At 40.8% G+C, this 12,288-nt stretch overlaps 3 protein-coding genes across 6 annotated transcripts in view; 1 reads left to right on the top strand and 2 right to left on the bottom strand.

Moving 5' to 3' along the window:
* The first annotated feature begins 1,370 nt into the window (after positions 1-1,370).
* Positions 1,371-4,508, top strand: svbp (small vasohibin binding protein). Of its 3 annotated transcripts, none has more exons than XM_029503266.1 (3): positions 1,371-1,487; positions 2,057-2,198; positions 2,334-4,508. In XM_029503266.1, the coding sequence occupies exons 2-3, from the start codon at positions 2,085-2,087 to the stop codon at positions 2,418-2,420; spliced, it is 201 nt and encodes a 66-aa protein (XP_029359126.1). In that variant the 5' UTR covers positions 1,371-1,487; positions 2,057-2,084; the 3' UTR covers positions 2,421-4,508. The 3 variants fall into 3 exon arrangements, with proteins under 3 accessions (XP_029359126.1, XP_029359127.1, XP_029359128.1); XM_029503267.1 differs by having other exon boundaries at positions 1,396-1,487; positions 2,002-2,198; XM_029503268.1 differs by lacking the exon at positions 1,371-1,487 and adding an exon at positions 1,938-1,971.
* fbxo2 (F-box protein 2) lies at positions 3,536-9,507 on the bottom strand. Its single transcript, XM_029503265.1, has 6 exons — positions 9,434-9,507; positions 8,636-8,701; positions 8,366-8,492; positions 7,146-7,238; positions 6,927-7,068; positions 3,536-6,709 (listed from the first exon to the last, which is right to left on the bottom strand). The coding sequence occupies exons 2-6, from the start codon at positions 8,670-8,672 to the stop codon at positions 6,575-6,577; spliced, it is 534 nt and encodes a 177-aa protein (XP_029359125.1). The 5' UTR covers positions 8,673-8,701; positions 9,434-9,507; the 3' UTR covers positions 3,536-6,574.
* Positions 9,508-10,551: 1,044 nt separating this feature from the next.
* The window catches only part of LOC115043775 (integrin alpha-5-like), a 38,172-nt gene continuing 36,435 nt past the window's right edge, over positions 10,552-12,288 (bottom strand). For both annotated transcript variants that reach the window (XM_029502467.1, XM_029502469.1), the window contains exon 30: positions 10,552-11,924. In XM_029502467.1, the coding sequence (XP_029358327.1) occupies positions 11,841-11,924 (84 nt within the window). In that variant the 3' untranslated portion in view covers positions 10,552-11,840. The remainder of the gene's footprint in view (positions 11,925-12,288) is intronic.

Here is a 12,288-nt window from a genome sequence, read left to right as displayed (position 1 = left end):
AAATAATTAATAAATTAATGAATAATAAAAAAGCAACACCAGGAATAATATTAATCCTCTAAAGTCCTTTTGTGAATTTAGTCTAGTATTTTATTTATTTGATAGTAGAGACACAGTGTACAGTGGCAAGAAAAATTATGTAAGCCTTTTGGACTTTCATGGTTTTCTGAGTAAATTTTCATGTCTCATTGTGCTTGTGGAAAAAGTATGTGAACCCTTTATTCACATAAAGCTGGCAAGGGTTACAAAGTGCTTTAGATACTCACCAGTCTACAATCAGGCAAGCAATCTACAAATGGAGACACTTTGGGACTGTTGTTACTCTACCAAGAAGTGGACACCCAGTCAAAATGACACCAAGCGCACAACAAAGAGTCATCAGTGAGGTAAAGAAACAATCCTGAAAGACAGCCAAAGATTTGAATATATCATTGGAACTGGAACAGGAACATCTCTGTTCATGGGTCTACAATACCTAAAACATAAGGAAGCCACTGCTTACTAAAGAGAACACTACTGCACGCCTGAAGTTTGCAAAACAGCACATTGACACTCCACAGTAGTACTGGCAAAACCCCCAGCACTACATCTGGCATAGAAAGGGCATAGCATATCGTCATGAAAACATGATCCAAACTGTAAAGTATGGAGGAGGAAACCTTGATTTGGGCCAGCTTGCTGTCATTGAGGGGAAGATGAATGCCCAAGTTTATCAGAGAATTCTACAGGATAATCTGAGAATGTCTGTATATCAGATTAAATTCTCTAGAAGGTGGGTGACAACAACCCAAAACACCAGAGCAAGTCCATAACAATGGTTCCAGGAAAACAAAATCTGCCTTTTGGAGTGGCTGAGTCAGAGCCCAGACCTGTTGCGATTGACTTGAAGAGAGCCATACATATGAGACATCCAAAGAATATGGCAGAGTTTAGGCAGTTCTGCCATGAAGAAGGGGCGAAAATTCCTCCAACAATGTGCAGTTCTGATCCAGAGCTACAGGAAGCACCTGGTTGAGGTTATTGCTGCTAAGGGGGTGCAGGGTCAACCGTTATTAATTCTAAGGGGTTCACTTTTCCCACTGCCATTTTGAATGTTGAATGAGTGTGTTCAATAAAGATGTGAAAGATCTGATTTTTTTTCTTATTATTTTAGACACATTTGTCAATACCGTTGACTTAGATGATCACATTTTATGACAAATTTATTCAGAAAACCTTGGCATTCCAAAAGGCCACTGCATTTTTTGGACAGACTCCATCAGCCCTTCAGATCACTGGGTGTCAGTAAGGCGCTGCTCAGCTGCTAGTTAACCGCCTTTAGAGGCTGAAGAAGAAACGGAACACTGGTACAAAGGGCTGGTGGTTCAGCTCGGATTTGTTTACTTGTGACACATTAAGAGTAGTTGCTAAATCGGCTAGTTGCTAGCTGCTTAGCGAACTTAACGGTGAATTCGTTGTGATAGCCCCGCCTGTTATATATTTTCGAGGTAGGTTAGCATTCATTACCTGGACTAACGTTGCTGTTGGTTTAAATGTCGTTTTAGGAAAACTAAACGACAGCTAACCGATATTATTTAACATGAGCTAACTAACATGCCAGTCTCTCACTAATTCATTCCTGACGTTTAAAACTGGGTTGAGCAGAGGCAGGACTTCTGTAGCTCTGTAGAGTGGCTACTGGAAGCGCCTATTAGCATTGTAGCAGCTAAAAGATTTAGCATTTATGTGATTTTCTGTCTGTGCCTCAGTGACAACGGGATGTTTGCTCCAACCGATCAATGAATCAAAGCTACATTGCCAAGTTGTTAAGACGATGTAATAACAAAATAACGTTATGACTGAGGCATTGTAGCGAGCCTATAGTATTCCCCACATATAAGGGAAGACTCTTGTTTGGAAGGGTCACATGATTGTTATCATTTTTCCCCCAGTCATCATCTTCCATTAAACATTGATCAGTATCTGTGAAATGTAAGTAGTATGTTTTATGCGCTCGTTCAGCCCTGTTCTAGGGTAAACATGAAATGGTCAAAGATGTCGAGTATCTCCTGTGAAGGTTTCCAGGCTGAGTGAGGACTGCCACCATGGAGCCTGCCTGCCGTAAAGACAAGCCAAAGCTGAACTCCACCCCGACCAGAGGAGACAGAGGCAAGCAGAAATCTGCACAGCAGGAGCTCAAACAGAGACAGAGAGCAGAGGTGATCAAGTCCATCATTACGCCTTATTCATTGTTAAACCTGACACACACGCTGTGCTAGGTGTATTTTGTTTGATTTTGTTACTCAGTTCTGCATAATCAGCTGTGACTGCTTTTGCTGGTTCTTTGTTCACAGATTTATGCTCTGAACAAGGTGATGACAGAGTTGGAACAGCAGCAGTTTGAAGCCTTTTGTAAACAGATGCAGTCACAGGGAGAATAACAGTCCCACCTGCCCTGCCTTCCTGCTTCATCAGGATCAGGACCTGTCACTCCAACAGCACCATGTACATACACACTCTCTCTCTCTCACACACACACACACACACACACACACACACACACACACACACACGTATTTATGCTGACAGTTGGATAGAATTGTGCGGCCTGACTACTCTCCCCTGCCTTCCTTGTCGAATCAAACAAGGCCTTGATGAGTTTGCACCCCTGAAACCCTGTCTTTGTTCTGTGTTATGGTTGTTCTGGTTCTTTTGTCACATACATGTTTCGCTTTGTCCTGGTCAAATCAACTCACAGTGTGGAAGAATGGGCCATTTTGCCAGACATCTTCCTGCTGATGAAATAATTAAAGCTGCATTCAGTGGACCTTGACCACTGTCAGACAGAAACCCTCAGGCAAAGAGTCTTGAAATGTGACATCAATCCATGACAGTGCAATCATTGACGTTTTTATCACAGTGGATTAAGTTGCTTAAATGAACACGCACAACATGAGCTTCACATTTAAGTTCTTATTCATATTGGTTTGTCTCTGACTAAGAACACTTTAGCAAATTGCCTGAAATGAGCACGTTGATGCATTGTTGTGCTCAACCTTCTTCACATATGAAATCACTTCTGTTTTTGCTTTAATATCAGAGAGCTCCAGAGGAGTTGTAACCTGGAGTTATCATGAAGCGGCAGAAGAAAGAATGTTTGAATGATAATCAGCTTGTTATGACTAAAACTGAGTTAACGTTATAACCGGCTTGAGAAATGCAGAGGAAAAAACGGTTTTCCTTATAAATGACAATTCTGTCAGTACAGACAATTTTGGAATTTCTATCAACTGAATCCAACATATCATAAAACTAATGCACAGTGAGAGCAGACTAAAACAGTTGCTCCCTTGTTTGGATGTTACTCGTTTGTCAATATTCATATTCTTGCTACCTAATCACAATAGCTAGAATATATATATTTTTAGGAGGCTTTTTAATGTTATTCATTCATTCACCCAAAATTACATTGCAATGTGCTTTGTACATTGACAATTTTCAGCAGTATTACTGCTTGTACAATATATACTAAACATGCACGGCAATACTCCTGCAGGAATTTTAACGGATCATTAATATTTGAATTTGCATTTATGCTTGTACACACATTATTTTACTTCAATGTAAATAAATATGAAATCTGGTGAATATTAGGAAATTGGCCAATAAATTTATTTTAGTATCATACTTTTACAAGTATACCTAATAGATGAACCTGAAAGTTGTATTTTCTGCTTTTCAGTGTTCAAACTGCTCCACTACTACAAACTGTCATATGTAGGCCACACCCATTTCTGCTTTTAAAAGCATCACAAGCACACACAGGAGAAGCAGCAGACTTTGTCTTCAGTCCCGTAACTCTTACTTGATGTGGAAACGATTGTGTAGTTTGTAGAGCTAATTCTGATGACTAAGAAGAAAGTAAACTCTGTGTGCAAAGAGGCTAAGTCATAAAAAGCACATTTTTTTATGCTGTTATTTTGTCATGTCAGAAAGTTTCTTGGAAAAGAAATCCACTCATGAAGATAACTGTTTTTATCTTTCGCTTCCATAATTGCCCAATGGTGTTTACATTTGGTCATCGTCTGTTTTTTGAGCTGCAGTTTGTGATTATAATACTAACAGCACCACAGCTAAATTGCATTTTTGTTGCCTCTATCGGCTCACTAACACACTAACGCATAAGACAAATACGGCACTAAACTGCGAGATAGAAAGGCTGCAGATCAACAGAACAAGCACTGGATGGATTGACTGAATAAAAGGTAGTTCAGTGAATCATTAAAATTGTCATGTAGCTTTAATCAAAACTGTGCCCTTTAGTGTTAATGGTGCTCACTTTGATCAATTTCTTGTCAGTGACGTGATGCCAACTGACTTGTATATGATATTTTTATTGCATTTTGCTGTGACAGTCAAGTTTGCGATCAAATGTTTATCAATGGCTGATGCTAACATAATATTTATATTGTTTAACACCGTAAATCAGCCATCCTCATTTGAGTTATACAATTTGGATTTAATGAAAATAAAACAAGTTTTTTAAAAATGTTGTTCCTTCTTGTTGTTTGTTTGGTATATGTAAAACATTCAATCTGGATCTCTGAACGCAACTTGAGAATTTATTGTTTAATATTGGATATAGCTGTCATGATGAGTTACACAGCGCTTAGCTGTTATAGAATTACTAACTAGAGGAAATTAGGTCATATGTGATATATTTTAGTAAACTTTAAGTGTGTTTAGAGACTTTAATTCTATTCTGTGAGTTTTTCTGGCCGAGCACACGTTTTATTTTAGAAATAGGTTATGTTTGTATCTGTCAGATGGTTCGTTGTCATCCAGTTTATTATACAAACTACACCTTCAGATTCAAGCTTTATGACTCATTCATTATGAGAGCTGCAGCTCTGACCACTTCCTACTCACAACAATTATGTTCATACTGAGCTGTTCCTCCTTTTAATCTAAAAGTGCCTCCGTTTTTTTGGCTTTGGTCCTACGAGATGTTTCACATGAATTCTGCCAATCTCCCATTATAAAATCGCTGTTTCAGGATCCACATCTGGTGACCGGGATGTCCCTGAAGTTCACTCACCGTCAAGATCAAGGAATCACTGTGAGATAATTTTTGCTTTGTCCGCCACAAAGTTCACAACTTAAGGTCATCAGTGGAAGAGTGATCATCTTTGGGATTAAAGGTCACATTGGATATCTGGTTGATTAGATCTTCACATTTAAGTTGGATGTGACAAACTTTAATACATCATGCTTTATTTCATCGCTTTAATTCAAATATGAATGATGAACTATTTGATTGCCAACAATGACCCCGCCCACCAAACAGGGCATACAGTTAATCCCTGGTCTATATACAGAGGTAGTAGTTAATAAGTCATGATTGTTGCAAGCTGGAATTTGGAAGTTAGTAAAGCCAAGCTGCATCCAACTATCAAAGTGTGTTTGTGGTGTGACAAATTAGGAACTGCAGTCATCCTAGCACTGCAATTCAACCGCATCTATAGCAATATGCATAATGAACTGTACAGTGGGCTCCCAGTATCCAGGCCCCTTCAGGTTCTGCACATTATTTTGCTGTAATTGTAAACGGATCAAATCTGCCAACACTCAATAACCCATCAAGGCAATAAATGTTCAATAAAATCATGTGAAATCTTTTGGCAGCTTTGAATCTTCCTAGGTCTTCTTCACAAGCTCTGCACTTCTGGATTGTGGTTGTCTATCACGTTCTTAGCGGATCCTCTCAGCCTTGAATGGATACAATAGAAATTTCAGCCCTGCCATCTTCAAGACTCTCTGCAGATGTTCTGCAGGGTTTATAAGTCGGGCCTTGGCAGCACTACTCAAGGGGAATCCAAGCCTTGTGCTGAAGTTTTTCATAAATGAGTTGTCTTTAATTGACTGCATTTGTCCTCCCTTCGGTTATTTGTCCTTCCTTTAGTTCTAACCATTCTCCTAATGCCACCAGCACTATATTCTCTCTTTTAGGTCACAATTGCTGAGGCCGAGAAGTGGGAACACTCAAAGCTGAGCCACAGTTTTATCATAAGTCTTCAATAGAGTGCATCGCTGGGCCTTTGCTTGAATTACTTTATATACATGTCTGTTCAATTCAGTTTACCATGAGTGGACTCCACTTCCAGACACATCTCAAAGATAGGTAAAGCCAATAGGATACACCTTGAAGCTAGTTTTTGACTTAGAGTGCCACAGCGAAGTGTCTGAATACTTCTGTAAATAAGAGATCTCATTTTTTTATTTGAAATGTATTGGTAAAACTCTTAAAACATGTTTTCTCTTTGTCATTAATGGTTATTGGTTGAATGGCAATATTAAAAACTTTATCCTGTTAGAGTAAAATCTCCAACAATAAAAAAAAAAAAAAAGCAAAAAAGCGAAGGGGTCTGAATACTGTCTACATCCACTCCACAGAGGTGTAAGCAACACTGGGCGCCATAAGGCAAAGCTGGCCCTGTTAAAAACCTGAACCCTACTCTGTCACTGCAGTGCACCTATATTTCACCTGCTCCCTCTTTCCTCCTTCCCCTCTTAATCTCCCCTCACTCCACCTCAATCACACATCAACAGTAACAGAACTCCCGGTGACTCTCACTCCGAACCAACCCTCCCAGTATTTGGTGTCCTGTCCTCCATGTTCAAAGGAGATGAAACGCATCCCAGGTCCATAATTAGAAAATATGTGGCTGACCTGGAGATCATACACAGAGAGAAAACCACCGTTAACATTGCTATGCTGTTCCATGTTGGCTATGTATGCTTTGGTCATATGTGTTGTTTTATCACTGCATAATGGGTGATCAGCCCACTTGTGGGACAAAGTTTATCAAATCAAGAAACTATCGAGTCAGGTGTGGACCCTGCAGCGTGTCCTCACATGTGTACAGGGCAATCTCCCTCTTGTTTACCTGTTTCCATGAACAGCCATCCTCAGAGTCGGGGTCAAGAGTCACCAACTCTGGCTTGAATTCCTGTAACACCTCCTGATTCTCATCCAGCAGATACACGGCCATTTGATAAGTGCAGCCGCAATCTGTCCTCCCACAGTACCTGCAGGATGAGCAGCACATGAGCTAGTGACACTTACAGAGGGTGTCTACATGCATGTCCGTCCACCCTGGCCTTACCAGTCTTCCACTGTGACAGCCGGTTCAGCATCCAACTGTTCAGCGGTGTAACCTTCTGCCAGCAAGTCAATCACCTGTCTCTTCAGACACAGCCTAGGACATACGTACATTTATAATCCATATCAAACACAAATGATAAACAATGCACTGAGCTGAACAATGATCGCTTATCCCTTTCTGGGTCACCGGTGGTGCTGAAGCCAATCCCAGCTCACACTGGGTGAGGGTGGGGTCACCCTGGACAGGTCAGCAGTCCATCACAGGGCCAACACACAGAGACAGACAGAGACCAACAAACACTCACACTCACACTCAGACCTACAGACAATTTAGAGTCACCACTTAACCCAAACATGATGTCTTTGGACGGTGGAGTGCCTGGGGGAAACCCAGGCCAGGAACTGGATTCCTCAGCACCTAATACACATTAATGTCTTTCTTTTTTTTTCTTTTCTTTTTACAGCTGGAATAAATCTCTTTTTTTTTTTTTTTTTACTCTACTGTATTTTTTCTGTTAAATGCAATTTGCTCTACATTTGAAATATTCCCTCAATCTCCAAAATCTTAACAAAAATCCCATCTCCCCCATATTTTAACTCATTATTATTGACTAATTAAATTTAGGGTTAGGGTTAGGGTTAGGCTCGGGGATGTAGCTAGGTGGGTTCAAACCACAGACCCAAACCAGCTTCCACCAGACCCAAGCCTGGAAAAATGGTAAGAAACAGGAAGGGCATCAGGTGTAAAACTGTCACCAAATAAATCATGCAAGTCACAGAGTTAGTGTGCTGAGGCGACCCCTGCAGTCTGACCCACATCCTTTGGGTGTTTTTTTGTTGTTGTTGTTGTTGTTTTAGCTTTTGATAAGATAAGATAAGATAAGATAGACTTTATTAATCCCTTGGGAGGTCTCCGTCAGGGAAATTGTTGATTTATTGTTTGTTCAATAAATTCCTTAATTGGATAATTTACTCCTATCTTCTTATTATGGCCTGCAGCTAGGCCCTTCATTGGCATTTCCTTGCTGGAAGTTTTTCTTTCCCTGCATTGTAAATAAAATATATATTTTATAATCTTCAAGAACTTAATTCGACACAAACTGCGATCTTTTCCTGTACCTAGACAAGTAGTTTCGATGCCTAAACCAAACTGGAGCTGTATCAATTTATTTAGCTTTCAAATTTTGTTATGAAACAACATTTACAGTGATAAATACTCACTCAAATGAGGTTGCAAAGTACTTTGTCACACCATCGTTGCAGAAGTCGTGGCCACAATCTCCTGGCATGTCCTCCACAATCCAGTGGCTCCCGCCATCCTCCTTCAACTCCCAGAATTCCAGCTGCTCTGGGAGGGAAATGTACAGTCGATAGCTTCTAATGACTCTATATTCTATGTTCTATATCATCTACATCAGTTCCAAAAGCAGTTATAGGAAATTTGAAGAGTAAAAAAAGGGACCAGAGTCCACTTACACAGTTGCATCTTACCTTCCCCATTGGGGTTTTTCAGCAGGTTTCTGGCCATGACTACAGCTTATGCAGAGCAAGCAGGATCTGTACAGAGCAACAATCAATACATCTCTCCACTGCAGTTTTATATCAGGTTGGCAAATAAAGTCACAGCTTTAAATCACTGAGTCTAATGATGGACACACTGCTGGGTCCAGCAGGGGTGAAGAGCTTAAGAATTTACAAGGCAATTTAGAAATCTAACCAAACCATGCCAGGTCATCTCCCCAGAGTCCAGTCCTAAACACTTTAATACCCCGTCTGCTGACTCACTGCACAGCAGATGAGGCAAATGCCTCACCCTGTCCATTCTGAATAGGTGGAATCACAGAGGATCAGCCACCGACAGTCAGCCAGCATGAAAACATTCTAGAGCGGTGCATTGCTGCAGACATATTTGTTTTGATGGGCTAGTTACATCTCACATTCCTAATTCAGGATTGTAAAGATTTGTCTGCAGTTATGCTGCATGTCTTCACACACGAAAAGATTATTCAGTATTCCATTTGTTTTGTTTCAATATGCTGGACATCTGTGCGGGCTTGGTCTGACACCCTGATCTACTTTTTACTGGAGGCACAGACGAAAGTGTTGATGAAATATCACTTAGCTGCTTTATATTCTGTATTTTACTGCTGCTTTAAAGGCCCAGAAACAACCAGCTGAGTCATCTGCCCCTACCGACTCTTAAAGATGCAGCACATGTACATTTAATGTCAATAACCTGCTGGAAATAATACTCTCATCTAAGCACTGAAAGTAGAATGTGTTACTCACAGCGTATCGAAAGCAAGCGCACTCTTCCCCTTCTTCGCTGTGCTTGTCAGACTGAAACTTGAGTTGCTCTGTCGGGTAGCACCCACACGACATTTGCTTTTATAGCCAGGAAACACACACACACACACACACACGTTCAGTAAAAGAGAGAGCAAGCAGGGGAGAAAAGTGAAGAGACAGAGAGCTAACCCTATCCCTAACCCTGGCTGAGAAATTATTTAAGAAATGCAGAACTCTAAAGAAAATAGTTCATGTTGATGTGATGATTCCAACTGACCAGTTTGAAGATGTTTGATCTACAGTTAGTGTGTTTAATTTATCCTGCAAGATGACAAATGGCCAAATTAACCAACAGGATGGTTCAAAACACTCACTCACACTGGAGCCAATCCCAGCCAATATCCTGAGCTAGGCCAGTCTATTTTACAGCCAACGAAGAGAGACAGACAGATGAACAAACTGCATCACAACAGGGTTAGGGTTAGATTATATGCAGATTATATGCCCCAGTGTTCAGGTTAAAGGGACCTTCCTTAATTTCCTTCAGTAAGCGTACCAGTTCAAATCCCAGTCAGCCAGCACAAACACACAAAACATCCAGAGCATTTCTTTTTTTAATCGTTTAACCCTGTCCATTTTCCTCTTCACTGGCTCCGAAAGCCATTCCTGTGACCGTGACCATGTCTCAGTAACTTGATGCCAAATAATGTTTGGTGTCTTTTACCCCTGTTTGCTCACAGTTCGCGCATCAATCAACATTTTGGATGGGTATACAAAATTAGGTTTTATTCTGGGCCACAACACCAACAAGTCATAACACAAAGAATGCATCACACACATTGCAACACACAAAATACCTCCCAATATGGGAGAGGAATACTTCAAGTTAAACATTGCAGTTTCACCAGGATTGTCCTGCAGACAGTACAGTACAACATTCAACAATCAACAGGAAAACACTGTGCCATAAATAACGAGTGGTGTATAGATCATACAAAAGCAGGAATTTCAAAAGGTATTAAACATTGGGACTGCAAACATGGTTTACAATAGACCTTTTAGGGGTAAAGAAATGCTGTTACATGAGTGCCTTTGTTGAAGATGCATTTGTTTTCCTGTATTGTGTACTGTCCATGGAGTATTTTCCAAAAGCGTTTTTTTTTTTTTTTTTTTCACGGGGAGGCGAATCTTTGTGTTTCTTTTTCTGTAAAAGCAAGTCTTGCTCTGAATGGAGATCCAAAAGAGAAATGCACATATACAGTACATATACACTGACCAGGCATAACATTATGACTGCCTGCCTAATATTGTGTTGGTAAAAGCAGGCCTGACCTGTCGAGGCACAGATTCCCTGAAGGTGTGCTGTGGTATCTGGTACCAAGATGTTAGCAGCAGATCCTTTAAGTCCTGTAAGTTTTGAGTTGGGGCCTCTGTGGATCAGACTAATTTTTCCAGCAGAGCCATGCTCAATTGGAAGGAAATCTGGGGAATCTTGAAGCCAAGTCAACACCTCAAACTTCTTGTTGTGCTTCTCAAACCATTCCTGAACCATTTTTGTTTTGTGGCACGGCACATTATTCTGCTGAAAGAGGCCACAGACATCAGAGAATACTGTTTCCATGAAAGGATGTAGCTGGCCTACAACAATGCTTCTGTAGGTGGAACGTGTCGGAGTAACATCCACACAGAGGTTTCCCATCACACTGCCTCTGCTGGCTTCTTCCCATAATGCATCCTGGTGCCATGTGTTCCCCAGGTAAGCAACACACACCTTCTTTGCCATCCACGTGATGTTAAAGAAAACATGATTCATCAGACCAGGTCTCCTTCTTCCATTACTGCAGTAGTTCTTCTGTTGGATCGGACCATGTGGTCGATCCCCATGTGCATCAGTGAGCCTTGGCCCCCAATGACCCTGTCGCCGGTTCACCTCTGTTCCTTCCTTGAACCACTTTTGATGGATAGTGACCACTGCAGATTGGGAAAACCCCACAGGGGCTCCAGTTTCGGAGATGCTCTGATCATCACTTTGGCCATCACCGTTTGACCCTTATCAAACTCGCTCCAATGCTTAAGCTTGTTTTTTTCTGCTTCTAACGCATGAACTTTGAGAACAAAATGTCCACTTGCTCCTTAACAGGTGCCATGATGAAGAGACAATTAGAGTTATTCACTTCACATCTCAGTGGTCATAATGTTATACCTGATCGGAGTACATGCACAACTTTCGAAGTCATCTTTCCTGCTTTGGCATTTTAGTGCAGCACCAGATATTTTGTATTCCAGTGATACAGCACCCATAATTATCCATTCATAAATGGGTTGCCTAGCTATCCTAAGCAAGTTTCCTTCTGTGTATGGGAATCTAAGGATCATTCCAGTTCCTTGGAAAAGCTCTGTCCTTGAGCTAAGCTTCAGAAGATGCCTGGGGTTTGAGCTGGGCCTTCTCCATGGTCGTACCGTATGGATCTGACCTTTTAAAGAAGCCCATCTACAGGGAAACAGACAGAGAGAAAGTTTAGAAGCAAACATGATCAACTCTAGACTTAAAAAAAAGGAACATTCTTAGTTTTTCTAATAAGTGCTCTAGTATTCACCCTTAACACGTGATAGAATGAGAGGAGCCTCTCAGTGGTAATGGTAAGGGCCATTTTCGCTTTGGGTTTTGTTTGAGTGCACCTTCCCCCACGTGAGGCAGTACCCATGTTGTCACTGAGTTATTCACTGGTGTGGCTGATTAGTGTGTGGAAATGTCTTGGTAGAAGCAAGCAGTTTTTTTTAACATGAAAATATGAAGTTAATATAAGACACAGATAATTTTTTCTGTAGTGAAATTTGATTATGGCTTCAATTGG

The sequence above is a fragment of the Echeneis naucrates genome, chromosome 5, assembly GCF_900963305.1.
Source record: "Echeneis naucrates chromosome 5, fEcheNa1.1, whole genome shotgun sequence".
NCBI lineage: Eukaryota > Metazoa > Chordata > Actinopteri > Carangiformes > Echeneidae > Echeneis > Echeneis naucrates.
Note: the sequence above shows the minus strand (reverse complement) of the source record. Positions and strands in the feature narration are given on the sequence as shown.